Source organism: Budorcas taxicolor, chromosome X, assembly GCF_023091745.1.
Source record: "Budorcas taxicolor isolate Tak-1 chromosome X, Takin1.1, whole genome shotgun sequence".
Taxonomy (NCBI): Eukaryota; Metazoa; Chordata; class Mammalia; order Artiodactyla; family Bovidae; genus Budorcas; species Budorcas taxicolor.
The window spans coordinates 125,050,030-125,075,155 of record NC_068935.1 but is presented as its reverse complement, the minus strand read 5'-3'; the positions used below and the strand labels follow the sequence as shown (position 1 = coordinate 125,075,155).

At 44.0% G+C, this 25,126-nt stretch overlaps 1 protein-coding gene across 2 annotated transcripts in view; it reads right to left on the bottom strand.

The window, feature by feature from the left end:
• Positions 1–12,984: 12,984 nt before the first annotated feature.
• The window catches only part of SH3KBP1 (SH3 domain containing kinase binding protein 1), a 331,561-nt gene continuing 319,419 nt past the window's right edge, over positions 12,985–25,126 (bottom strand). For both annotated transcript variants that reach the window (XM_052662946.1, XM_052662948.1), the window contains 4 exons: positions 22,815–22,943; positions 17,886–18,154; positions 15,009–15,072; positions 12,985–14,005 (listed from right to left, as the gene is read on the bottom strand). In XM_052662946.1, coding sequence (XP_052518906.1) covers positions 13,964–14,005; positions 15,009–15,072; positions 17,886–18,154; positions 22,815–22,943 — 504 coding nt within the window. In that variant the 3' untranslated portion in view covers positions 12,985–13,963. The remainder of the gene's footprint in view (positions 14,006–15,008; positions 15,073–17,885; positions 18,155–22,814; positions 22,944–25,126) is intronic.

The window sequence follows — 25,126 nt, the reverse complement described above, 5'->3', positions numbered from 1 at the left end:
ATATTTTCTGGGTTGGGAAGATCCCCTGAAGAAGGGAAAGGTTACCCACTCCAGTATTCTGGCCTAGAGAATTCCATGGACTGTATAGTCCATGGGGTCACAAACAACTGGACATGACTGAATGACTTTCACTTTACTTTTACTTTCACAAATATTCTTGAGCTTTACCCTGGGACACAGTTACTTGGAAAAACAGTTTGATCCTTTTGAGGCTTGTTTTTAAGCTTTAAGAGGGATCAGAGCAGCCTTTGGGGCTTCCCTTGTGCCTCACAGGGTAAAGAATCCACCTGTAGTGCAGGAGACCTTGGTTCAATCCCTGGATCGGGAAGATCCCCTGGAGAAGGGAGTGGCTACCCACTCCAGTATTCTTGCCTGGAGAATCCCATGGACAGAGGAGCCTGGTGGGCTACAGTCCATGGGGTCGCACAGAGTTGGACAGAAATGAGTGGCTAACACACACACACACAGCAGACTTTAGACTAAGGTTAATTAATCCCTACTACTGAGGCAATGCTATTCCTAATTCTACACGATATCCTATGATTTATGAATTGTTCCATTCTGGCCAGTGGAAACAGAAACTATTTGGGTCCTGTGGGACCTCCAAGGATTGTTCCCTCTCATCCATTCAGGTAATTCTTGCCCCAGCCCTGAATGTTTTCTTTACCCCCAAGCGCTGGTCAGTACTCTACTGAAGATTCCAGATCTACACACCTCTAGAACTTGGTGCAGCTCTCTCCTCTCCAAAACACAAACTGGAGCCTCCGTGGCCTCACTGGCATTCCAGCTCCATCAACTCAGGATGATCCTGAGGCTCCCTAGACTGCCCGTTCTCTCTTCTATGGCCTAGAAACTCTCTCAGGCCACTAAGCTGGGAAATTATAGGGTTCTATTGTTCCCCCTTTCTCCAGGATCTCTGTTCTGTGTTGTGCTATATGATTTTTTGCAACCTTTTTTCTGGAAAAGTCCAAAATTCTTTTAAAGCCGAGACTGAGAAAGTTCTAACATTAGACTTCCCTGGTGGTCCAGTGGTTAAGAATCTCCCTGCCAATGCAGGGGACACGGGTTCTCCACACCTACTGAAGCCCGCATGCCCCAGAGCCCATGCTCCGCGACAAGAGAAGCCACCGCAATGCGACGCCTGTGCGCTGCAACGAAGAGTAGCTCCCACTCGCTGCAACTAGAGAAAAGCCTTCTGGCAGCAATGAGACCCAGTGCAACCAAAAGTTAAATAATAAATTTTTTATAAGTTTTAAACATTAAAAAGAAAAGCATTTCCTCCCTTCTCTACTTTAGGCCTGCTGCAGACTGCCCCCTTGCGGCAGGAAAAGAAGGAGCAGTGTTGGCTTCTCCACCTTCTACCCTACCAGCCACCTCTCCAAGATGGAGGTGTAGGGAGAGGGGCTGAGACAACCCCACTCATGGGTTTCTCATCCTGGGAAAATGCATACTGTTCACTCCACACTTGTCTGCTATGTCCTGAAAACTTCTTGGGCCATATGTCGCAAGCCATCTTTTGAGTCCTTTTCCTAGGCTCCTAGTGAATAGTAGGCAACCCTCCAACATGGCCAATGGCAGGGAAGAACTCACCAGTACACTGATCTCTCTCCAAAATACTCTTCTAATTTCCAATTCTCTTTTCTGGGACTGCTCAGTCCCACTTTGAAAATGAGCATCTTGCTTCTGGTACCAGACCTTCCAGAACTCTCTCCTCTCTGCCATCAACCTTCTGCTACCAGAAATGTTCCAGATGATATCTGCTTCATCAGCCTAGGGCCTGGAGTGAGGAGAATGATATAACGAACCAAAGCCCTCATTTAACTTAAAATGGACATTGAAGAAGAACTTGAAAGAGATGAAGCTGTTAGCCATGCAGATATGTACAGGAAGAGCACTGCAGACAGAGGCAAGGGCCAGTCCAAAGTCCCTAAGGCATCCTGGCATGCTCAAGCAACAGCAAGGCCAGAATCTCTAGATATTTAGAATTCCGTCATTTCATTTTTTAAACAGATCTAGTTTCTAGAAAGTTCTTCCATATATTTAAATAAAATCTTTTCTTATAACTTCCACCCATTTATTCTAATTTAATTCTTCTTCCACATGGCAGCTAAATACTGCTCTTGGGTCTTCTCCCCCCTCCCACACCTTTCAGTCACTTCTCCATGATATAATTTCCAGGCTACTCACCACCCTGATGATTTTGTTATCATATTCAAGAAATCCTTCAGAGATTGAGTGTAGCTTTTAACCAGTTTGCCCCAATGGTATCATCTTGACAAACTATAGTATGCTCTCAAAACCAGGATACTGGCATCAAGACAGTCAAGATACAGAACAGTTTCATCGCTGCAAGGATCCCTCTTGTTGCCCTTTGACTGCCACAACCATCTCCCTCTCACCTCCCATCCCTAACTGCTGGCAGCCATTAATCTGATCTCCACTTCTATAATTCTGTCATTTCAAGAATGTTCTATAAGTGGAACTATACAGTATATAACCTTGGGATTCATCCAAGTTGTTGCATCAGTATTCCTTTCTATTTATTGCTGAGCATGATTCCATGGTAGAGATGCACCATGGTTTCTTTAATCATGCGCCTTTTGAAGGACACCTGGCTTGTTCCCAGTCTTGGGCCATTACAAATAAAGCTATGATGAACATTCATGTATAGGTTTTTTGTGTGAACATAAGTTTTCGTTTCTCTGGGATAAATGCCTAGGAGTGCAAATTCTGGGTCGTATGGTAGTTGCCTGTTTAACTTTTTAAGAAACGGACAAGTTGTCTTCCAGAGTGACTACACCATTTTACATTCCCAGCAGCAAAGTATAAATAATTCAGTTTCTCCACATCCTTACTAGTATTTGGTGTTGTCACTTTAAAAAATTGTAGCCATTTTGATAGGTGTGTAGTAAAATCTCATTGTGGTTTTAATATGCATTTTTCCAAAGGGTAATGATGTTTAACACTTTTTCATGTGCTTTTCTGCCATTTATCTTTCTTGGTAAATGTTTATTCATATCTTGTGCCAATTTTCTAATTGGAATGTTTGTTTTTTTTTTATGGTTGAGTTTTGAATGTTCTCTATATATTTTAGATAGGAGTTGTTTTTCAGATATGTAGGTTGCAAATATTTCTCTACCAGTCTGTAGCTTGTTTTTTTTTTAATTCTCACAGGGTCTTTCACAAACACAGCAAAAGTTTTTAATATTTTTAAAAAATTTTTTCATATTCTTTTCAATTATGGTTTATTACAGGATATTTAATATAAGACCCTGTGCTATAGGCTTTTCAGTGGTGCTAGTGGTAAAGAACCTGCCTGCCAATGCAGGAGACGTAAGAGACACGGGTTTGATCCCTGAGTTGGGAAGATCCCCTGGAGGAGGGCATGGCAATCCACTCCAGTATTCTTGCCTGTGAAATCCTGTGGACAAAGGAGCCTGGTGGGCTATGGTCCATAGCATCGCACAGAGTTGGACACAACCAAAGTGACTTAGCACATGTGCACGTGCTATACAATAGGATCTTGTTTATCCATTTTATATATAATAGTTTGTATCTGCTAGTCCCACGCTCCCAATCCAACACTCTCCCTCCTCACCTCCTCCTTGGCAAGTCTGTTCTGTATGTCTGTGAGTCTGTTTCTGCTTTGCAGATAAAAGCTTTTAATCTTGATGAGGCCTACTCTATCAGTTTTTTCATTTATGGATGGTGCTTTTGATTCCAAGTTAAAGAATTATTTCCCTAGACTTAGGGCTCAAAGATTTTCTCCCTTTTTTCTCCTAAAAGTTTCATAGCTTTACATTTTACATTTAAAATCCATTTTTGAGTTAATTTTGATATAAGGTGTGAGGCTTAGATAAAGGTTCATTTTTTGCCTTTGGATGTTCAATTGATCCAGCACCATTGTGAATCTTTTTCTGGGTTCAATATTCTGTTCCACTGACCTATGTATGTATCCCTCCACCGATACCACATTGCCTTGATTACTGAGCAGGCTATATAGCAGCCCTTACTGTGAAGTGGAGTGACTACTGTATATAGCATATATATGCACATATATACATACTGCATTGGAGAAGGCAATGGCCCCCCACTCCCGTACTCTTGCCTGGAGAGTCCCAGGGATGGAGGAGCCTGGTGGGCTGCAGTCCATGGGGTCGCGAAGAGTCGGACATGACTGAGCAACTTCCCTTTCACTTTTCACTTTCATGCATTGGAGAAGGCAATGGCAACCCAATCCAGTACTCTTGCTTGGAGAATCCAGGGACGGGAGCTTGGTGGGCTGCCGTCTTTGGGGTCGCACAGAGTCGGACACGACTGAAGTGACTTAGCAGTAGCATATACTGTATATACTACTGTATATAGTGACTATTGTATAGTTCTTTCTCTTTTCCAGGATTGTTTTAGCTAAATTAGAGCCTTTTTCTATATAAATTCCAGAATAAGCTTGTCTCTGTCTATAAAAACCTTATTAGGCTTTTGATATGAACTACATAAACCTATGGATCTATTTGAAAATATATTATGTTGAATCTTCCAATCTATGAACACAGTATTCCTCTCCATTTATTTCAATCTTCTTTGATGTCTTTCATTAGAATTTTCTAATTTTCAGCATCCAGATCTTGTACATATTTATTAAGTTTATATACAAGTATTTAATTTTTAAAAAGCAAGCATAGTCATTTGTTAGCATGGAGAAATGCAAGTGCTTTTGTGCATTGCATTTGTATTATTACATGGCTTTGCTGAACCCACATATTAGTTCAGGACAGTTTCTTCTTTTGCCCTCTTTGGGGTTTTCTATGTCGACAATCATGTAATTCACCAAAAGGGTTAGTTTTATTTCTTCTTTCCAATATTTATGCCTTTTATTTCTTTTTCTCCCCTTATTGCTATGGCTAGAACTTGCAGTTTTATATTGAATAAGAACAGTGAGAGTGGATGTCCTTGCCTTGTTCCAATCTTAAAAGGAAAACATTTGGACTTTGACCCCAAGTAAGATATTAGCAGTAAGTTTTTTGTAGGTGCTATTTATCCAGTTAAAGAAGCTTCCTTTGATTTTAGGTTCACTGAGAATTTTTTTTTTTTTATTGTGCATGGGTATTGGATTTTTTTGAAACACTTTTTCTGTATCAATTGATATGATTATATGATTTATTCATCTTTAGCCAACTGATATGGTAGATTACATGAACTGATTTTTGAATGTTGAACTTGCATGGTTGGAATAAATCCCACTTGGTGTGGTGTGTAATTCTCTTTATATATTGCTGGATTTTGTCTGCTAACATTTTATTAAGGGTTTTTGCATCTAGGTTCATGAGATACACTGACCTGCAGTTTTCAATTTTTTGATACTATATTTGCCTTGATTTGGCATCAGAGTAATACCAGACTCAAAAATGATTTGGGAAGTGTTCTGTTCTTCTTGATTTCCTAGAAGAGACTATGTAAAATTGGTATTACTTCTTTAAATATTTGATAGAATTCTCCAGTGAAACCATTTTGATCTGGGGGTTTCTTTTTCAGAGCTTTTATAAGTTCTTTTCCCCAGTGGTTATAGGATTGTTAGGATTGTCTATTTTGTTTTGGTTGAATTTTGATATTTTGTGGTTTTTCAGAAATTGATCCATTTTTTAATATGTTGTATTTATGATCATAAACTTGCTCATGGTATTCCCTTATTATTCTTTTAATGGCTACAGGATCTGTAATGGTGTTCCCTGTTTAATTTTTGATTTGGTGATTTGTGCCTTCTCTGCTTATCTTTGTCAGTCCTGGTATTTATTCAAGTAAATATAAATATTTATGTGCTGATGAACCATCATTCTTCATTTCTGTTACTGTTTTTGACTTTTAGCCATTTGAATCTTTCTTACAGTTTCCATCTCTGCTGAAATTACCTATCTGACCTTGCATTTTATCTACTTTTTTTCATTAGAGCCTTTAACATATTAATAGTAACCATAGTCATTCTAAATTCATTCTCTGATACTTCCAACAGCCATGTCATGTCTAAGTCTGATTCTGATAATTGCTTTGTCTCTTCAGGCTGTTTCCTTGCCTTTTGGCATGCTTTGCGATTTTTGGTTGAAAGCCACACATTTTGTATAAGGCAGTAGATACTGTGGTCATGCTCAAGTTTGTTGTCTCTGTGGACATCAGAGATATTAAATTCCTCTAGTGATCTTTTTTGGTCCCTCCTCTTGGTTTGGGGGCTTCCTTTTGTGCTGTTCCCTAGTCTATCTCTTACAGCTCTCCCTTCTGTAATCCACTGTTGTTATTCCCGGAGACTTGTTAGTGTGCTCGTGGGGCATGGTGGAGTGTCTCTAATAATCTAAGCCTCAGTTTCATCACACTTGCTTCTGCCCCTCCTCCATCTCTTTCCCCAGATACAGTGGGTATCCAACAGCATTCTCAATCAACAGCCTTGAGGCCCTTCTCCCTGAAGATTAAATTTTTGTTTTTTTAGGTGAGATGAGAATCGAGGCTGAGTGGAATTGACTCCTCCAGCTGTGGTGGTATATCACCAGTGCCCTTTGACATGTCCTCTCTGCTGCAGAATAAGCCTTTTGCTCCTTCAGGGAGAAGGGTCTGACTGGAATTCTCAGTGATTCCTAAGCCAGTACTTTCAACCCCGCACCATACATTTTCTCTGGATTTTCTGTGATCCTCTCTGTAAGAGCCAAGAGGGGTTCTTGGAGGAAATGTCTGCAAAAAGTTTTAACCCCTCTCCCCAGGAGCATTGTGCTCTCAAGCTAGACCACACTAAGCCTCAAGAAATTTGCTCTATTTTCTACTTTGATATTCTTTTCCATTTCCATAGTATCTGGTGGCTTCCATCCCTGGTAAGTAAATGTTCAGGTCCCACGTCTCAAAAAAAAAGTGCTTATGTCTCTCCAGATTTTAAAATGGCTGTTCTTAAAACTCAGTTAGTTCTTACTTTCCAGTCTCTCTAGCTTTCTTCTTACTGGAAGCACGGGAAGGACATCCTGCAGCTCTCTACATCTCCAAACTGAAACTGGAAGTCTTATTCAACCGTATTTGACCTACAGATGTCAGTTCCTCATGGTTTAACCTAATAGACCATGGCATAGTTTCTGGAGAGTGCACCCTGTTCTGCTGCAGCCAAAGTCTAACTAGAGATTTCTGAAAAAGATTGCTAAGGTTTATTCTACACACAATTCATTGAGAGTGAGATCATTAAAACACAGATTGCTGGGTCCTTCTCCAGAGTTTCTGAGTCAGAAGGCTGAGGGCAGGGCCCGCGAATTTTCATTTCTACCAGTTACCTGGTTGGTGATGCTACTGCTTTTTTTGGGATCACACCCCAAGAACCCTATGGCATATCTCAGAGGCTCAGGGCACATCTACATGTCCTTCTTATCCATCACTTTGACAGCAAATGGTCAGTCCTGGGGGGCAGTGATTAGGTTCACAGCTGACTTCAGAGAACTGTTAAGGATCAGGAATATGCTCACTCTTGAATCCATTCTGCACAGTGAATCTAAGTAAAAAATAATACTTTATGTCTTTAAACAAAGGTAGCCACAGCTTTATAATAGCCAATGAAAGTCTTAGAGATGACGGTGTACAGACCCTGTGAACTTGTTCTAGATCCATGGTGATGTTAGCACACTACTTTGGGTCCAGGTGTTGGGTGAGACTCAGGTACAAGGACCTCTGAAGGCTTTCTTTATTAACTGTTTTCTTATGTCATGAATCCTCCCAAGTGCTACAGTGTTACACTTAAAGAGTTTTAGTAAAGGTAAAACTGGCTGCTCAAATGTATAGAGTAAATCCCAATTGGCCTCAGTCACAATGACCAATTCATCTATTCAATCAATAAACATGTATCAAGTGCTTACTATGCACTTGGCAATGTTTCAGGTGGTAGGGATATAGCAGTGAAGAAAATAAAGTCACTATCTCATGGTGGCTTCATTCTAGGGAGAGTAGACAGAAAACAAGTAACTGTGTTTGTGTGTGTGTGATTAAAACAGAATGAAACACACGCTCCTATGGGAGAATCTGAGGGAGAACTAAGGCTATTGTTGCTCTTTTATTTAGCAGGTTAGGGATGGCCTCAGGTTAGAGGTGACATTTGCGAAGTCACTAGCCAGAAGGAAGAGATCCAGACTTGACACCAAGGGAGGTTTAGGTGACTACAACTTTAGGGGCAGATGGGTGGCTAGTCACTTTTGTATACTAATGTTAATTTGACTATGTTTGTACTCAGTCGCTTGGTCATGTCTGACTCTCTGCAACCCATAGACTGTGGCCCGCCAGGCTCCTCTGTCCATAGAATTTTCCAGGCAAGAATACTGAAGGAGGTTGCCACTTCCTACTCCAGGGGAATCTTCCTGATCCAGGGATTGAACCCACTTCTCTTGCATCTCCTGCATTGGCAGGCGGGTTCTTTACCAGTGAGCCACTGGGGAAGTCCCTCAACTATGTGTATCTTCAGGCAAAAACTATCCTTGCTAAATAATCTTAGGTAACTCACACTCCACTTCTAGGAATTGCCTTAAGGGTAAACTGGAAATGCGGACATAGATTTATGCCAAAAGGTGTTCATCATAACTTTATAACATAAAAAACTAGAATTAACCAAAAAATGTCTTTTCCCTGATCTCTCCACCCTCGAGGCTCCACTGGGCACCTCTGCTCTGCAGTTCCAAAGCCCCTGGACTTCTCTCTGTGGTCACGCTCTCTCACTGCGGAACACTTGCCTGCTTACCTGAGCTTATCTGAGCTCCCTGAAGAGAGGCTCTACATTGCATTCAGCACCTATCATGGTGTCCGGCACATCATAAGCACTCAACACATGTTCCAGAAAAGGTTGCTTAAATGCTCTCTGGCATATCTAGAGACAGAATATTATGCAGCTACTGTAAATCATGCTTTTGAAAAAAAGTTAACGGCAAAGAAATGATAAACTAAGTATAAACTACAAAACTACAGACACAGAATGACCTCCATTAGGAGACACCAAAATTATTAAAGGCTGTATCTGAATAAAATTAGGACAATTTCACCTGTTTTTTAAAATTCAAAGCCTTTCACATCTCTTTTTTTATGTTCTGATAATCTTAATGCCCAGACCATGCAGCCATATTGGCCAGGAACTGCCCCTACCCAACCCCAAGAAAGCAAGAAGGCACAATCCTACCAATGTCCCTGTGGTGGAGATGTGGAAATACTTTCTGCCTTTCTCTTTACAGTTTTTATTTTCTACTCTGGGTATAATATTAGCTTCACAATCGGAGAAAAAGTAAGTTAGCTAAAAATACTCAAGGTAACAGGGTGAGTTCCACATTTGAACCTATAGTCACTACTCTGGTCTTCTAAACCTTAGAAGATTCATCGGTAGGCATGACATGGGACATCTTAGCACGTGGTGGCCCCTATTATCTCAAAGCGTCTCACTCTCTCCTCTGCCTCCTTTTGTCTTTCTCATCACTCTCTGCCACATTCTCAGCACTAGACGCACCCTTTTAAAAGCAGGTCATTTATCCTTCCAGGCCCGAAGTTCCCTTTGAGACTTCTTTTCTCTCTTCATTCCAGATTCACTTCCTCCATGGAGACTGCCTTGATTGAGAACAAACAAGAACATTTTTTTTTTTGAGAGCCTCTTTGGGCCAAGGCAGGGGGGGATAGGTGGGTGTTTCATAGAAGGGTCCCTGTTCACCTACAGCTCCAGCCCCAGTCAAGTTCCTTGTTCTCTCAGATTAGGCCCCACACTAAGAAATACTCATGAAGTTTCAAGAGAACCCACTCCATTTCCCTGAAGACATTTCTGTTTTTCTCTTAGGGAATAATCTTGGAAATGCTCTTGACTTCTTTGTGGTTCTTCTGTACCTTTGAATCACTTTATTAGCTTGGTTAGTTTAACAATTGGCTTGTAAACCCTTCATGTTGATGTATGGCAAAACCAATACAATATTGTAAAGTCATTAACCTCCAATTAAAATAAATAAATTTATATTAAAAAATAATAAAAATAAATAAATAATTTAAACCTTAAAAAAACTTAACACAAATTATAATGAAGTTTTGCATTTCCAGGGTACTTCCCCAGCATAGCGCTCAAAGTTTGCTGACACATCTTAGTTTCTTGGAGAACTAGTCATTCTATAGGGGTGAGAAGGAAAGGAAGCATTCATGATTTAAATGGCCCTGTTTGTATAACTTAATTAAATCTGTTGCCATTGAAATAAGACTGTCCCACGAACCTGGTTCTCCAGGAACTCTTCTTTTTTAGTCAGTTTTTTCCCTCTGTTTTTTCCTTAGAAAATTCTAGTTACAACCTACTAGGTTACCTTGTTCTATTGTTTTGTTGAAGATATTTATCACCTATTACTCCAACAAGAAAAAAAGCAATAACAGCCCATTTTCCTGGGGTTTCTGAATTCACAGATACAGGGTGCACTCACTTTTTCATTGCTGTGGAGAGGCTACTCCATGGCCACTCCAGTTCGGGGTCACTTAAAAAGGCATGAAGTTAAACCACGTCAGGAACCGGCAGCTGCTTCATGGATCCTCCCTGGCTTCTGACGCTGCCTTCTGCTCCACATGTTGGGAAAGCCTAGCGCCAGAACTAAGAATGTCAGCCAACGTTCAACACCTTAAGAGACAGGACTCCTCTCTGTTCATACCACACTGACAACCGTTTACTTCCGGCCAGGAAAGAGTTTTTCTGCCCTGATCATTGTGTTTCCTCATTAGAGCCAGTCTGGGGAATGGCATCTTATTCTTCTGGCTTGGGTCGAAAGAGCAAGCCTTCGCTCTGTTGGAAACTGCAATTAGCCACACTGGACACCTATCACCCACACAAGCATTGCTTTGTTAGACTTTTCATTGGTACGAAACCAAAGAGAAAAGCTTTTATTTTTTAACCAAATCCCTTTGGTGCTAAAACATCTTGACATTAATTTGTGGTAAAATAACTAATTTGTGATAAAATAACTAGAGGACTAAAACCTAATATTACACACGAAAAAGGAGACCATGATGACCTCAGGTTACAATATAAAGGCCTTTGTAGGACCTGGGGCTTATTTTTATACAGATCATGGCAACTGTAAGTAATAAATTATATACCCTGTGGTTTTCCCATCTAGGAGATGGTTATGTAAGGAAATAAAAAGCCTGTGATTAGTAAGCAAAGACACACACATGATCACAGGTACAGGCTGTCTTTATGGGAGAAACAAGTGTGCTTGAGTATGCTGTCTAGAGGGCTGTGCATGAATAAAAATGGCTTTACACAATTATTTGAATAATAATTTAATGATTTTTACACTAAAAAGAATTTAGACCTAACTTGAATCTTCCGCTTAAATATGAAAGTAAAAGCAAACAACTTGGAAATGGAATTCACAGCCACAGATTTTAATGGGTTATTTCTCTTCACTAGGGAAAAATGAGGGAGGAGCATGATATTCCATGTCTTCTGAAGACATTTATCTGAGAGTAATCAAATTGTGGAAAATGGAGAAAAATGACTTGAATTCCAAGATATCATTCCTCTTGGACCATGACAACTTTGAACAAAAATATTTTCACAAAACTTCATTTTAATCATCTTCTTTACAAAGCACAATACTTAAGACTTTTCTAAATACAACTTTAGAAAATGAAGCAAAAAAATAATCTCCATAGATGCTGGTCAAGTCCATGCTGAATGCAAAAGAATTTTTTCAGAAGTGGTACTTCCAAGCTTTTCAATATTCTTGATGGGTCCATTTTGTAAAGATGGCGGCTGTTTAGGCAGTGGCTCATCCAGTTCCATGACTGTAGAATCCTCTTGCTGGCTAGCCCATAGGGCAGGAAGGAAGCTGCATATGCCAACTTCTCTTTTTAGAATTGCTTGTCCTTCTCCTGAAAGCCAATGACTCTATGAGAAGGTAACATCCCTCTTGTATTCCAGGTCACCAATGCCCCACAAGGGTGCTCCAACCTCTCAATTTAACTGTTCACAATCATCTGTATACACATTATATAAAACTATATCATTAGGGATTTTCATAATGAGTGAGATATCCAAACGTAAAAGAATCCTATCCTCATTCTTATATTAGGTGGCAGGAATCTCTGAAGGCTTCAAATTTAACATAGAAACTCTTAGAAGCACAGGAACGTTTTATGTCACTCTCAGAAACATGGTGCTCCTGGCCCCCAGCAAACTGAGGGCAAGGTAGCTGGAAAGGCAGTATGTTCAGATGTGAGAGTGAAGGGTGTGAAGCTTCTTTCCTTACACACCCCATCCCTTAACTACACCCTCACCCCGGAACCCCACCTGGAAGACCAGGGTGTCCAGGGATCTGTGAATACTCTAAAGAAAGTAGCTGCCTCTAGCAACAAGGCTGAGTACGTAGGTGAGAGGGAGGAGGAAGGAAGGGAGAGAGGAAGAGACGTTTATTTGTAATACTTTTGATGATCAACATGTGGTTGGGTTGGGTTTTTTTTTGGGCATCACTCCTTCATTTTAATCAATTCTCAGTCTTTGTCGTCGTGCGAATCTACTGATGTTTAGTAGCTTCACTTTAAAACTCAGGAAATGGACAAAGCAGCTTTTTAGAAACACATAAAACATCTTCAGGGGCCATGAAGGGACCACCCCCCACACCCCAATCCCCAAACAGTCTTGCAATACTGTATGCTTCCCTTATTTTCAGCTAAGGATGAGAAAACAGTTACAGAGTCTAGGGCTGAACTCTTCATTGGCTACAGAGATAAAGCAGACAAGCAAACACCAGTTTCCTTGGGTCGGAAAAAGCAATTCCAGGAATGCAAGAGCGAGCCAACGGCTACACTTCAACAAGCGCCTCCCCCCTTTCTCTTGGACCTGAGGAAAGGGTTACAAGAAAGCAAGGCAAATGACATCATGTGAGTACAGTTTCCACAACAGCACACACGAGGACCCAGTGCAGGAAAGAATACAACATTCCCCCCCCTTGGTTTTCATTTTTACTTTTATTTATTTTTGCTTTAATAATGCATATTCTGTTCACTCAAAAGGTGCAAAGGACAGGAAGCAGGGGCTTAACTTGGCTGATGAAAAATCAAGCAGGGGTGACATTTCTAGTTCATGAACAACCTAAAACTAGAACTTAAAAGTCACAGCTGGTACCAAAGAGCGCGCCCAACTTCACAGCTGTCTCCTCTTAGGACCTTTGGTTAGGCGAGGGAAGCTTTGAAGACAGTGGCCTCTAGTGGACTTTGATAAGTGGCTAGAAAAAAAAATGTGTGTGTGTCTTTTAAATCATGGTAGCTGCATCACAAAAGCTCCAATCAAGAGGGTGGTAAAAAGAAGGCACAGATCATTGCAAATACCAGATTTTCTCTTTCTCTTTTTGTAAATATACCATCATATATAAGCTAAAATTTATCTTAGGGTGGTGGGGTTTGCTGGCAGGAGAAGGGACAGGTTGGACCTAAAATTGCATATGTAATAGAATCCTTGAGGGGGACACAGAGCGAGGCAGCTTTCCACGTAAGCGAAAAGAATGGGACGCTCACTCTGGACTGTGTGTAGTACAAACACTGGGGAAATCTGTGGCAAAACACGATTTAAAAAAAATCATAAAATTATAAAGCTTGTAAACGAAGAATCTAAAATTACATTTTATTAATGGAAAATATCATCAAAATAGTACCACTATGGACTAAACTGCCTGAGTTTTCGTTTCGCGTGAGATCTCATAGTAAAAAAGCCTTTAGCACAATTTGCTCTGTTTAAGTCACAACCAGTGCCAGACCCAGGACTATACCATGGGGAAGAATCTCCTCTTGGATGGAATTTGTGTTGTGCTATCAAGACTTTTGTGCTAATCTTTCAAACAGGGATGTGTTGAGGCAAACCTTTAATCTTTTGGCACAAGGTTATTTTGGCTGGGGCAGAAAATTTGAGTCTTGGACTCGGGATGAATAATGCAACATTTCATTTATCAAGTATTCATTTTGATTGAAGAGCTTTCTTTATGTCATTAACTTCCATCTACAAAGGAAAAACAAGAGCCAAACAAATCACAATCAATTGGCTGGCTAGATAAAAGCTGGAAAGATAAGCAGCCTGGTTGATTAAAAGAAAATAATCAACTTGACAGTTTGAAAGGTGAAATGAGTGAAATGGTATCTGAATGAAGAGTTGATCACGATGCCAGAAATGACATAAGCCAAAAGAATAGGCACATCGACGCGAAGCTCGAGGAGAGGGTAGATGTTTGAATTCTCCAGCTACAAATGTCCAAAATTTGTCAAAAGCAAAAATACAACAATAATTCCATTTTCTTGGTCAGAGGGTAGAGAAAGTTGTCCTGACACACTGGACCACTTGGCAGGGCTGGAAGGCCACTGTGCTTGGGCCCAAGGGGGTGTCTATGAGCACTCCCAAAGTGATGGCATGCAGTCACCGATCCTTTAAACACTATGGATCCCAGTCACCACCAAAGGAATTGACTGCATGAGAGCGGAAAGCCCACCATTTCCAACTCCTACATGCTCTGCCCTTTGGTCATGGCTGAGTTAGGTCAGAGAGAGGCCAGAGGGCGACAGAGCTTTGATGCCCTGCAGGACAGACACAGCTGTCAGGGAGAAGTAGAGAAATAAAGAGCAGGCATGAAGTGTGAACGGCTGTGGTCCTTTGAACTTCAATGGCTGCATGACAGAAACACCAATGGGGTCTCCCTAGCCCCACACTCTCTGGTAGTTATGACAATGAGGCCTCCGGAAACAGCGGGGTGGGGGGTAGTTTTCACAGAGATGGATTCCAAATGAGAAACCCAACTGGGGGCACAATTGCTAATGCCTGCCTTCTCCAAGACTTCCTGGGTCCCAGGAGGGGATGTGAGTAAGGCTGTGTCATTCTAAGACAATTGTCACAGGAAGCCCATCTAAATCGGTAGAAAAATAACTCTCATCTATTTTCAAAATAAAGCCCGGACTTTGCTCCCACCCTCAACTGAGCCTCTCATGGGGCAACAGGACCCCAAGGGACCCACCTGCAACCGAAGCCGGATTTTCTTCTCTTCATCCAACTCTGACAGTAACTGCTTAATCTCTCGTCTGGAAAGCAAATGGCAGTAACATTAAACAAAGCCCAAATTTCTATAACAGGAGATAAGAAATCTCTTATCACTACAAAATCCATCTGTTCCTTTTACAAAGAAGATGTGGACAGAACATTACACTATTTTCTTTGTACGGCTAAGGCTTAGAGCCTGGTGTAGATAGAAAGGCCATTATTTTTGGGTTCCCCAAATATGCAGCCATTAAATAATAGGTCTGACGTGACCTTGGAAATCCCTTAATGTAAGCTTCTTCTAGAAGAAGAAAGGGAAACTGAGACTCAGGGGGGTGGCCTGATTTGCCCAGGGTCTAGTCTCTAGGTATCCAGGCTTGTATTTGGTTGTCTTCCCTCTCATTAGTCCTTTCTTCTAGAATTGCTAGTCTTTACATGTACTTACATTAACAATATTCATTGCAGAAATTTTACTGCTCCCCATATATATATATATATATACACACACACACATCTATATGTATATATATTTCCTTTATTTTCACAGAATTTTAAATTACTAAAAGGTTAGCATTATGTTTTCAGATATTTTCACAGAATCCTACAAATAGGAACACCTGAAAACTTGCAGGTCAAAGAACTGAACTAAGGATATAGTAATTATGTCACAGATGAGGTAGACACAAGTTAGAACACAAAGCCCGGTGCCCTTTCTAACGTTAAATAATGAAGTAGAACAAAACGAATCATCTCACAAACCCAGGCTCTAGACTGAGGTCACTACAACCATGCTAACTCTGGTCAGAGAGCTGTGCCCAATTTTAGGGTACTAGACACTCCAGCTTACATGTGCATGTGTGCAAACTAGACTGGGAAATTAAAAAGCAAAGGCCGCAGAGGCCTTGTGCAGCATCTGCTCGCTGCAGATGCGCGCCATGTGGTCCTTGTAGCTGGACCAGTGTTCTAGCACTGTGGTTGACACACTGGGTTCTCTGACATTTACCGGTCACGCTTTGTCCGTGTATTTATTCATGCACACGCTGTGTACCATGATCTCAGCGGGCCCTACTTAGGATTTAGGAGAGAAGTATAAGATGGGGCCTGAAACACACGGCATGACTCCAGGAGGGAATCAAGTCCAGGTAGGGGAGTTCATTGGAGAAGGAGGTGTGAAGGAAGTTGCTACGTCTTGAACCAGTGAAAAAAGGTACGTGTCTATGAGGAGGGGAGACAATGGGGGAGTTGATGGAGAAGAGCCAGGACAGAACAGGGAGGCGAGAACTTCAGGTTTGGGAATGAGGAGCGTCAGCACAGACTTGAGCTGAACGCTGCACGGAAAGTGACACAGAGAGGTAAGCTGGGAGACTGGTGGGGACCCAGCACCCCGGGGCGGGGAGGCCAGGCCCTGGAGAGGAGCCACTGTGATGTCTGATTTGAGAAGAAGTTGGCTGGGGAAGCACAATTCCAGCCGACCACGCCCAGGCTTCACAGTGGAGAGAGCAACATGGGGTGGAGCAGCCCCCAGGCACTGGTGACTCTGCACTCAGGACTCAGGCACAGGGCATTTCAGACATGCAGGAAAGTTCTAGGCACTTCCCAGAAGGAGGGCCCCAAGGCAGGAAGCCCTGGATCCAGGAGTGGCTGATTCATCTTGGTCAGAAGGCTGAGAACCAGTGCTCTGGGACAAACTGGGGTTGTGGGGTCACTGTCTAGGCAGGGGATGCCTGTTGCCTGGACATGGATGGGGCCTGTGGGTACCCATAGCTCTCCTGTGCAAGGACAGCTAGGAGCTGGGGACTTGCAGGAGTCAGGGGCAGCCTGGCTGGCTCTTCAAGACCCGTTCTAGTCCCATCCTGCAGTTCTGCGTATTTGTCTGATGAGCCCTTGCCAGGCAGGGAATGGGTTCCTACGACACCTCCAGCCTGAGTGGAACAGAAGCAGGATATAGCCACAGGGCTCAAAGTGTGTTCCACAGGAGCCTTATCTTAGAATGCTCTGGGGAAAAGACGATGATGTACTTTTGGGAAGCACCGCATACACTAGCCTCTGTCTTCCCAGGCACAGTGAAGGCTCTGAGCAGTGCTCTAAAGAAACTAACTTGGTTTAACCCAGTTATTCCCCGAAGAACATGAACACTCAGTGGCAGGTAGGTGCTCACCCTCAGGTGTCCTCCCCAGGGCATGGCTGCAGGTGCCTGTGAAGCCGCCGTGCTGCTCCCCAGCTGGGCTGCTAGGTCGCTTTTGGAGACCCTTTCAGGAAACACCTCCTTGAGGTGCCTCACCTGTTCCCTCCAGAAAGAGCTAACGGGCCCCTAAACGCGCTGCACCTCAGTTTATTCGGGTAAGTGCCTCCCGACTGCTAGCCCTTTTACCATTTTTGTCGCTGCACGCAGTGTCCTGGGTGGGGTGTGTGTGCCGAGTGTCAAGCCTCAGGTTCAAAGAGCCCCTGCATCTTTTTTCTACTCTGTGTCCCTAAATGCAAGCCAGTTCCTACACAAGGCAGCTAACTGAAGAAATGGCAATTTCGCTGATGCCAGAAGGCCGCTGGGCTGATTAAGCAGTGGTGCATGCGCATACCATGTGTTCTGGGGATGTGAAGATCTTTTTCACAGCCTGCTCAGCACATTGGTCCTCGTGGCTGACTCCTCGTCCACCCTGTGGCCAGCCTGGGCCCTTCCCAGGTGCGGCTGAGCTACCTGAAGCCTCTGGGCTTCACCCGCCCACTCCCTCCCCTGCTGCCATCATCCTGGGGAGGCTGGCCTATCCCCAGGGAGGCTGGGACCCAGGCTGGCAGAACTCATCCTTGACTTGCGGAAAGCACCCAGGAGGTGGTTTGAGAAGGGGCTGCAGACACTCACTTCTGCTGGTCCTTCATGGTCTCGATGATGCTTCTCAGCTCCCGGACCTGCGTCCTCAGCTCCTCCATGGCTGCCTGGCTGCTGGCCACAGGCTCCATCTTTGGTTTGCCTTCCGTGCCGAACAGAGATGGGGAGTTGGCTCTGTGTCCAACTGTTCCCAAGGAGGATGACAGAGGGGAGGATGCTGCCGAGGACAGAGGAGCCGGCCCGCCACCGCCCGCAGCCATGGTCCCTGGCTTCGGTGGCAGGGACGCTTTGTTGTCGGACACCTGCAGTGAGGCAGGACAGACAGGGTTGAGGCCAGGGAGGCATGTGGGGCACCGCCCTGCCCTGTTTACTACGACACTCTGTCTACATCACCTGCCCCAAAGTCCTCCACATGTTCCACCCATTCATTCCTTCCTCCATGTGCCCTCAAGGGCCTTCTTGCTGCAAGCAACCCCTTGTTGTTGTTCAGTTGCTCTGACTCTTTGCAACTCCATGGACTGCAGCATGCCAGGCCCCTCTGTCTTCCACGGCTGCCTAGAGTTTGCTCAGATTCATGTTCACTGAGTCAGTGATACCATCCGACCATCTCAACCTCTGCTGCCCCCTTCTCCTTTTGCCTTCGTCCCTTTATGTATTTTAAATTTGACCACCTTTCTGAACAGGTAGTTCCTAATTGATTTAATGTACTTGTCCAGAGGCCCATGGACCTGCTAGGCTCTTCAGACTCTGAAGTGAGTAAAACATTTTCCTGACCTTCAAGGGGCTGAGAACCCAGTGAGATGCAGATAGACAGACCAACCAACACACTGCAAATGACAGGGGAGTGCACAGGCAGGAAGGGAAGCACCCAGGAGAGACCCAGTGTCCTGGAGGGAGGGTACCAGGATGAGGAGGAGGACCAGGAGGTGGTCAGAAGGGGGCAGTTCAGTTCAGTTGAGTCGCTCAGTCGTGTCCGAATCTTTGCAACCCCATGGACTGCAGCACGCCAGGCCTCCCTGTCCATCACCAAATTCCGGAGCCTACTCAAACTCCTGTCCATCGCATCAGTGATGCCATCCAACCATCCCATCCTCTGTCATCCCCTTCTCCTCCCACCCTTCAATCTTTCCCATCATCAGGGTCTTTTCCAATGAGTCAGTTCTTTGCATCAGGTGGCCAAAGTATTGCAGTTTCAGCATCAGTCCTTCCAATGAATAGTCAGGACTGATCTCCTTTAGGATGGACTGGTTGGATATCCTTGTAGTCCAAGGGACTCTCAAGAGTCTTCTCCAACAACACCGTTCAAAAGCATCAATTCTTCGGTGCTCAGCTTTCTTTATAGTCCAACTCTCACACCCATACATGACTACATACATAACCACACACATCATGTATGGGTGTGAGAGGGGGCAGTGTGAGACAAAGGCCTAGAGACCAAAGAGTGAACTGCAGTCAGGGGAAGCTAGAATGTCAGGGGGCAAGAGAGGTGGGGTGTGCCCTCAGGGACAGTTAAGGCTAGGGAGGCACAGGGGGCTTGTGGAAAGGGATAAGATCGGCTGCCAAGCGAAGGTCACCGTGGCTGCAGAAAGGCTGAAGGGCTGGCGGGTCTGGAGATCTAGACACTTTCTGGGAACTCTCATATAGTGAAAGCTGGACACAGTGAGGGTTTGCCTCAGGCAGTGGCCAGGAGTCTAGAGAGAAGACAATTTAGAGAGATGTGGCAATGGCAGGTTCATTCAAACAAGAGATGCAGCCCTGCCCTCCCAGAGCAGACACCCCACAGTCACGAGGATGTGGTCCTAGACAGGCCACAGGAGGTGAGATGAAGTACAGACCAAGGGCCGCGGGTGGGGATGCGGAAGGAGGCACTAAGGCTGACCCTTTCATGGGAGGAAGAACAGACTGAAAGCCCAAACAACAATCTCAGTTTCAGATACACTGAATTTTAGGAGCCTGATGGACAGCCGAAGGGGAAGTCCAATGGGCAGAGTCAGTGACTGAAAAAGTGAATTGGGCCAGAGAAATCACCAGATGAAGTGCAAGCCATGGGAGTGGACGACACAGAACGGCAAGAGAAGAGGCCCACTGATGGAGCCTACAGGTGCCCAGGATTGAAGAGGTGGAGAGAGAGGGGAGGACTCTTGGGGGCTGAGATGGAGAGGTGAGAGAGGGGATGGAGCCAGACCAGAAGAGGGCCCCCTGGAGGAGCTTCCAGAGGTGCTGAGAGCAAAACTGAGGGGAGCTGATTGCTGGAGCCAAGGAAGAGTGAATTCTGGTCAAGGCAGGTTGGCAGCTGAAGGGGCGGAGAGGGGCATGGCCTGCAGATTTAGAACTCCTTTTGCAAATACTCGGCTGAGAAAGGAAGAAGCCTCAGGAGGAGATAGGATCAAGAAAGGGTTGGATTGGCTTTCAAAGACAGGGGAGACCCTGAGCTGGAAGATTTCTTGAGGGTAAGAGCCCAGCGTGAAGATGGAAGAGACAGACAGGCAGGTCTGATTGGAGAGGTGTCCTGAAGGGGCCAGGAGGGCACAGGGAGCATGAGAGACATGGGTGGGAGGAAAGAGGGGCAGGCCGCAGGCCTATGGAGGTGAGATCATGGGGGGGGGGGTTGGGGGAGGGAGTAGACAGGATGGCAGGAGGTGAGGGAGTCGAGGCTGCTGCTGACGCTGGGCAACACAGCCGGGACTCCCTCCAGCAGCCGGCGCCCAGGGCTGGAGCCAAGATGGGGCTGGGCTGGCATGGTGAGGAGGCTGAGCCTGGACTCAGGCTGTGCTGTAGGGAGAATCTGGGCAGAGTCAGCCAGAAGCAGATGGGCCATCATTCCCAGCCTTTCTGCTCGCCTTTTCTCTGCCAAGTTATCATTGAGAAAATCGCTTTCTGCTGCCAGAGAGAATGCGCCACCATCCTGTGCTGATTGTTAGTAGGAGTCAGAGTAAGAGGGGCGAGGGGCTGACATTTACAGAGCACTAATTATATGCCAGACATTGGCTGGACAACTGAAACGAGGGTCAGCTGGCACACAGGCTTTATGGAGCAGGAAACTGAGGCTTAGGGATGTGGTTGAGAAATCCCCCACATTTCAGAGCTCATGAGTGGCAGAACTGAGCTTCACTACCCTCCCTTGATATCAGCTGGACCCTCAGGCTTGGTAATGTGACCAGGGCTGCCTGTGCCCGAGTCTCAGGGTCCTCTCTCCTGGCCCGATTTTCTTTGCTTCTTTTCTACTCCCAAGTTCATACCTTTCCTCATTTCCCACCCTGCACTCTCACATATGTCCCTCAACCAACCCATGTCCTCACAGTGACTTCCAGACATTTCTTGGATTGATGCTTCTCTTTGCATTTCCTATGTGACTCACCCTCCAAAATCACTTCAGCTAACACGTGTTTGTTATAAGCCCTCATAGAGTACAGGCCACCAAATGTCCTGATCAGTTAGTTCAAGAGGAATTTCTAGAAGCAATAAATAAGACATGACAACTCCAGGAAAGAAAAATGGAACAGAACAGTGAAAACTCAGAAATGTGAAGAGCCAATGCCCACCAGTAGATGTCGCTACAGAGATGTGGGACAGAGGGCAACTCCAGGCATTCCTGGTCACCAGAAAAAACGGATCTAAATCCAATTTCTACAAATGGAATCCTTTTATAAAGGCAGACTGCTTCAGTTTTGTGAATATTACAATTGATCTGCTTTATAGGATCATATTTTTGCTGACTATATCAACTTTTTAATAAAATCTATACATGCAAATCCATAAATCTATGAGAAGGAAAATTTCACACCACCTTTGATTTCTTTGTGTTAATTCCTGCTGTGAGTGCCTTAAAAATGACTTCTGCTTTCTGTTTTTAGACAGAAAGTAGTTGCTAATGTTTACCGAAAATAACTTCAATTGACCAGCTTCTCTCAGCATGAGAACATGACATTTTAAAATCATACCTCACAATCACAGGATGAACGGAACTTGTTTAGGATAACCTTTAGAAGCCACACACAGTTGCTAAACAATGTGTTCTTTGTTTCTCATAAGCCAATAATAAAAGAGCTATACCATCCCTGGGCATGCAGTGAAATTAAAATGTTTTTAGACTATAAATTTATCCTAATAAATGAATCCAGATAAGCTTTTATGTAAGAAATCCCATTAGTTATTCAAATTCATGAACTGCCAATTGTAATTTGTGACACCACCAGTTTTGAACATAAAAGTCACAATCTGTAGGCAGAGGGCACAGTATTTAAAGTATTTCATGTAATCTTTGTAAAACTGTTTTGGAAAAAAAAAATAAAACTGTTTTGGTTGTTGTGATGGTGATGGTGTGTGAGGAAATATGTGTGTGTGCACGTGTGTGTGGCTGCTGGTATGAAAAGGGGATCAAGCCATAAGAGAAAACATGGGATTATGCTCAGTTTTGGAGACCGTAACATTCCTTAGGGATTTTGATGACCAAAGTCATCACTGTCACCAAAGAATGACAAAAAATTTGTGCTGTGTGTTGTAATGGACTGAATGTGTCTTCCCAAAGTTCCTATGTGAAAACCCCAACTCCCCTTGGGATGGTATTGGGACAGGGGATATCTGGAAGGCGATTAGGACATGAAGGTGGAGCTCTCATGAATGGGTTGTTGCCCTTCTAAAAGGGACCCCAAAGAGCTCTCTCACCCTCTTTCTTCCATATGAAGATACAAAGCGTAGTCATCAGTCTGCACTCCTGAAGAGATCTCTCAGCAGAACCTAACCACGCCAGCATCCTGATCTCGGGCAGCCAGCCTCCAGAAATGGGAGAGACCGATTTCTGTTGTTTCTATGTCACCCAATCTGTGGCACTTTGTTTCAGCAGCTCCACATGACTAAGGCATCTGTTTCTCTTTGTTTGGTTTATAATGCATCATCAGAGCAGACACGAAAAGGCAGGGGTCCCGTGCTGTCAGGATACCCTCGCCACAGCTGGCCACTCACTTGGGATATGGTAACAGTCTTTGACGTTTTCTTGGATGCGTCCACTCCTCTGTGTGCAAGCAAAACGTGTTCTTCTTTGTCTTCTTCAGGACTTGGGGAGTCAAAGATGTCAGGGCTTGAAAGGGAAGACTGGATAAAGCCAAAAGAAAATGCTTTTGTCAGAGTTACACCTTAGCTGACATAGCTTTTGTTAACATAATGCAGTACGCTTTTCAAAGCACTCGACACTTATATTTTGTTTGTCTCTTTATTATAATGCCAGGCAGAAAGTGTGCTATTATCTGTGTGCTAGAGAGAGCGGCAGAACTGGGACTAAGACGATTTCCTTGACCAGAGATCTTTCTTTCTATGGGATCTTTCCACTGATGGCTGTTGGTCATTTCATCTGTGCAAGCATCCACCTATCCATCTATCTTTTCCAGCTCCCTCCATCCCTAAGAGACCCTCTCTTTTTTATAAACATTTGCTACCATGTGCCAAGCACTCAGCTTGGTACTGAACTTGACAGGGACATGCCAGACACAGTCCCTGCTCTCACAGGGTGGACAGTCCAGTGGGGAAGGACATTCAGGTTGAGAGGAAGCTGCCTCTAACCCGCCTCTCCTCCCTTCCCTCCTGATCCTTTCTCAGAACCACTGAATCTGCTGCATAGTGAAGTGCCTAAAAGGACTTGTCTGAGAGGAAACCATCTCCGGGAGTAAGGGATCAGCAGCCCTGCAGTCCAGTGAGCAGTATCTGCGGCCCCAGAGAACCGCCCTGCCTGCCAGCACACCACGCTTATATCTAATCTGCTACCTGCTGCTAAAACGCTGCCCTCAGGGCCATGGACGATCATTATCCATTCTGGATTCCATCTTTGCTAAGGTGTATTTACAGAATGGCAGCATCTCTTGGTGAAATATGAGGAAACACTCCTACCCTTTCTGCCTTGCTGTGAAGATTGAAAAAGCTGGATGAATAAAAACCAATTCACTGGAATCACCTCGTTAAAGAAGATGACTATGTTAGAATTTCCTTATTTTAGGACAAAGCAAAGAAAAAGAAGAGTTCCTGTGGCAAGGAGGAATCTTTCAGAGATGTTGCTGGCTGAGCTCCTATTCAGCCTTGCCTCTGCGCCTTCCACCTCTGCAGCGGGAAGAATAGCCATGTTCAGGGTCACCGTGTGGCTCCATTATAGAAAAACCAGACCTATAAATACTATTCAATTTCTTCTGTTTACTCTACTTACTACGCATTACATTGAGGGAATGTTTAAGCAATGTTTTAAAATGAAAAGGTCTTGTTTGTTAATCTTCAGTTAATCTGAGAATCCAATTACCTACATCCCCCCCAACCAAGCTTTCTTTTACTATAAGCTTAACTACCTTATAATGCCTCTTATTTTCAGATTTTATTCAAAAAGCCAGTTTCCTCCTATATAACCTATGATTCATGAGCTGTCAATCAATGTTGGCTCTTTGAATTCAATAAAAAGCTCACACTAGGTTGAGAGGCCCCAGGCTACAGAGACATGACTAATGTATTTCCTCCATCATTCCCTCCAATTGCCTTTTAGGAATATGTTCATACCCAGTAGTCCCATTTTGCTGTGAAGAAACTAATGGGAAGGTGCTAATGGAAAGAAGGGTAAACAGGAATGGACAGGAATGAAGGGAAAGACCACAGCAATTGTACTTCTTTAAAGCACAAATGTATCCTGCTGCTTTAAGTCCACAAATAAAATTGTTTCATATAATATGTCAAAGTTCGAGCCACTATTTCATAAGCTTTCTGCAGACAGGGACCATATTTATCTCATTCCCAGTCACAGCCTTGGTACCTGGAGCAGAGCTGAGCCCACAGCAGATAACCATCAATATTTGTGGAATGAGTGAATGAACAAACATGTTATCTAAAGGCGGGGTGAAGATGACATGCCTTTACTCAGTTTCCCCCAAATGTATCCGAACCCCCAGACACAGGCTGTAGGGACCAAGAGTGTGGTGCAGGGAGGAGGGCGGGTGGAAACTCAAACTTCTCTGTATTTAATTCTGTTCTGATACCTCAGGGTCCTCTAGATCTTGAAAAGTTGAGAAGAATTTGGACAGAAAACAAAAATGATGAAGGATGCATAGAGAATATATCAGAGGTAGCCTGGAGAATCCCAGGGACGGGGGAGCCTGGTGGGCTGCCGTCTATGGGGTCACACGGAGTTGGACACGACTGAAGTGACTTAGCAGCAGCAGCAGCAGCAGAATGAAATATTTAAATACGGAGATACTAAGAAGCAATTAAATAGTCTGTGTGTTGATGAAATGTTTGAGGAGGGTGTG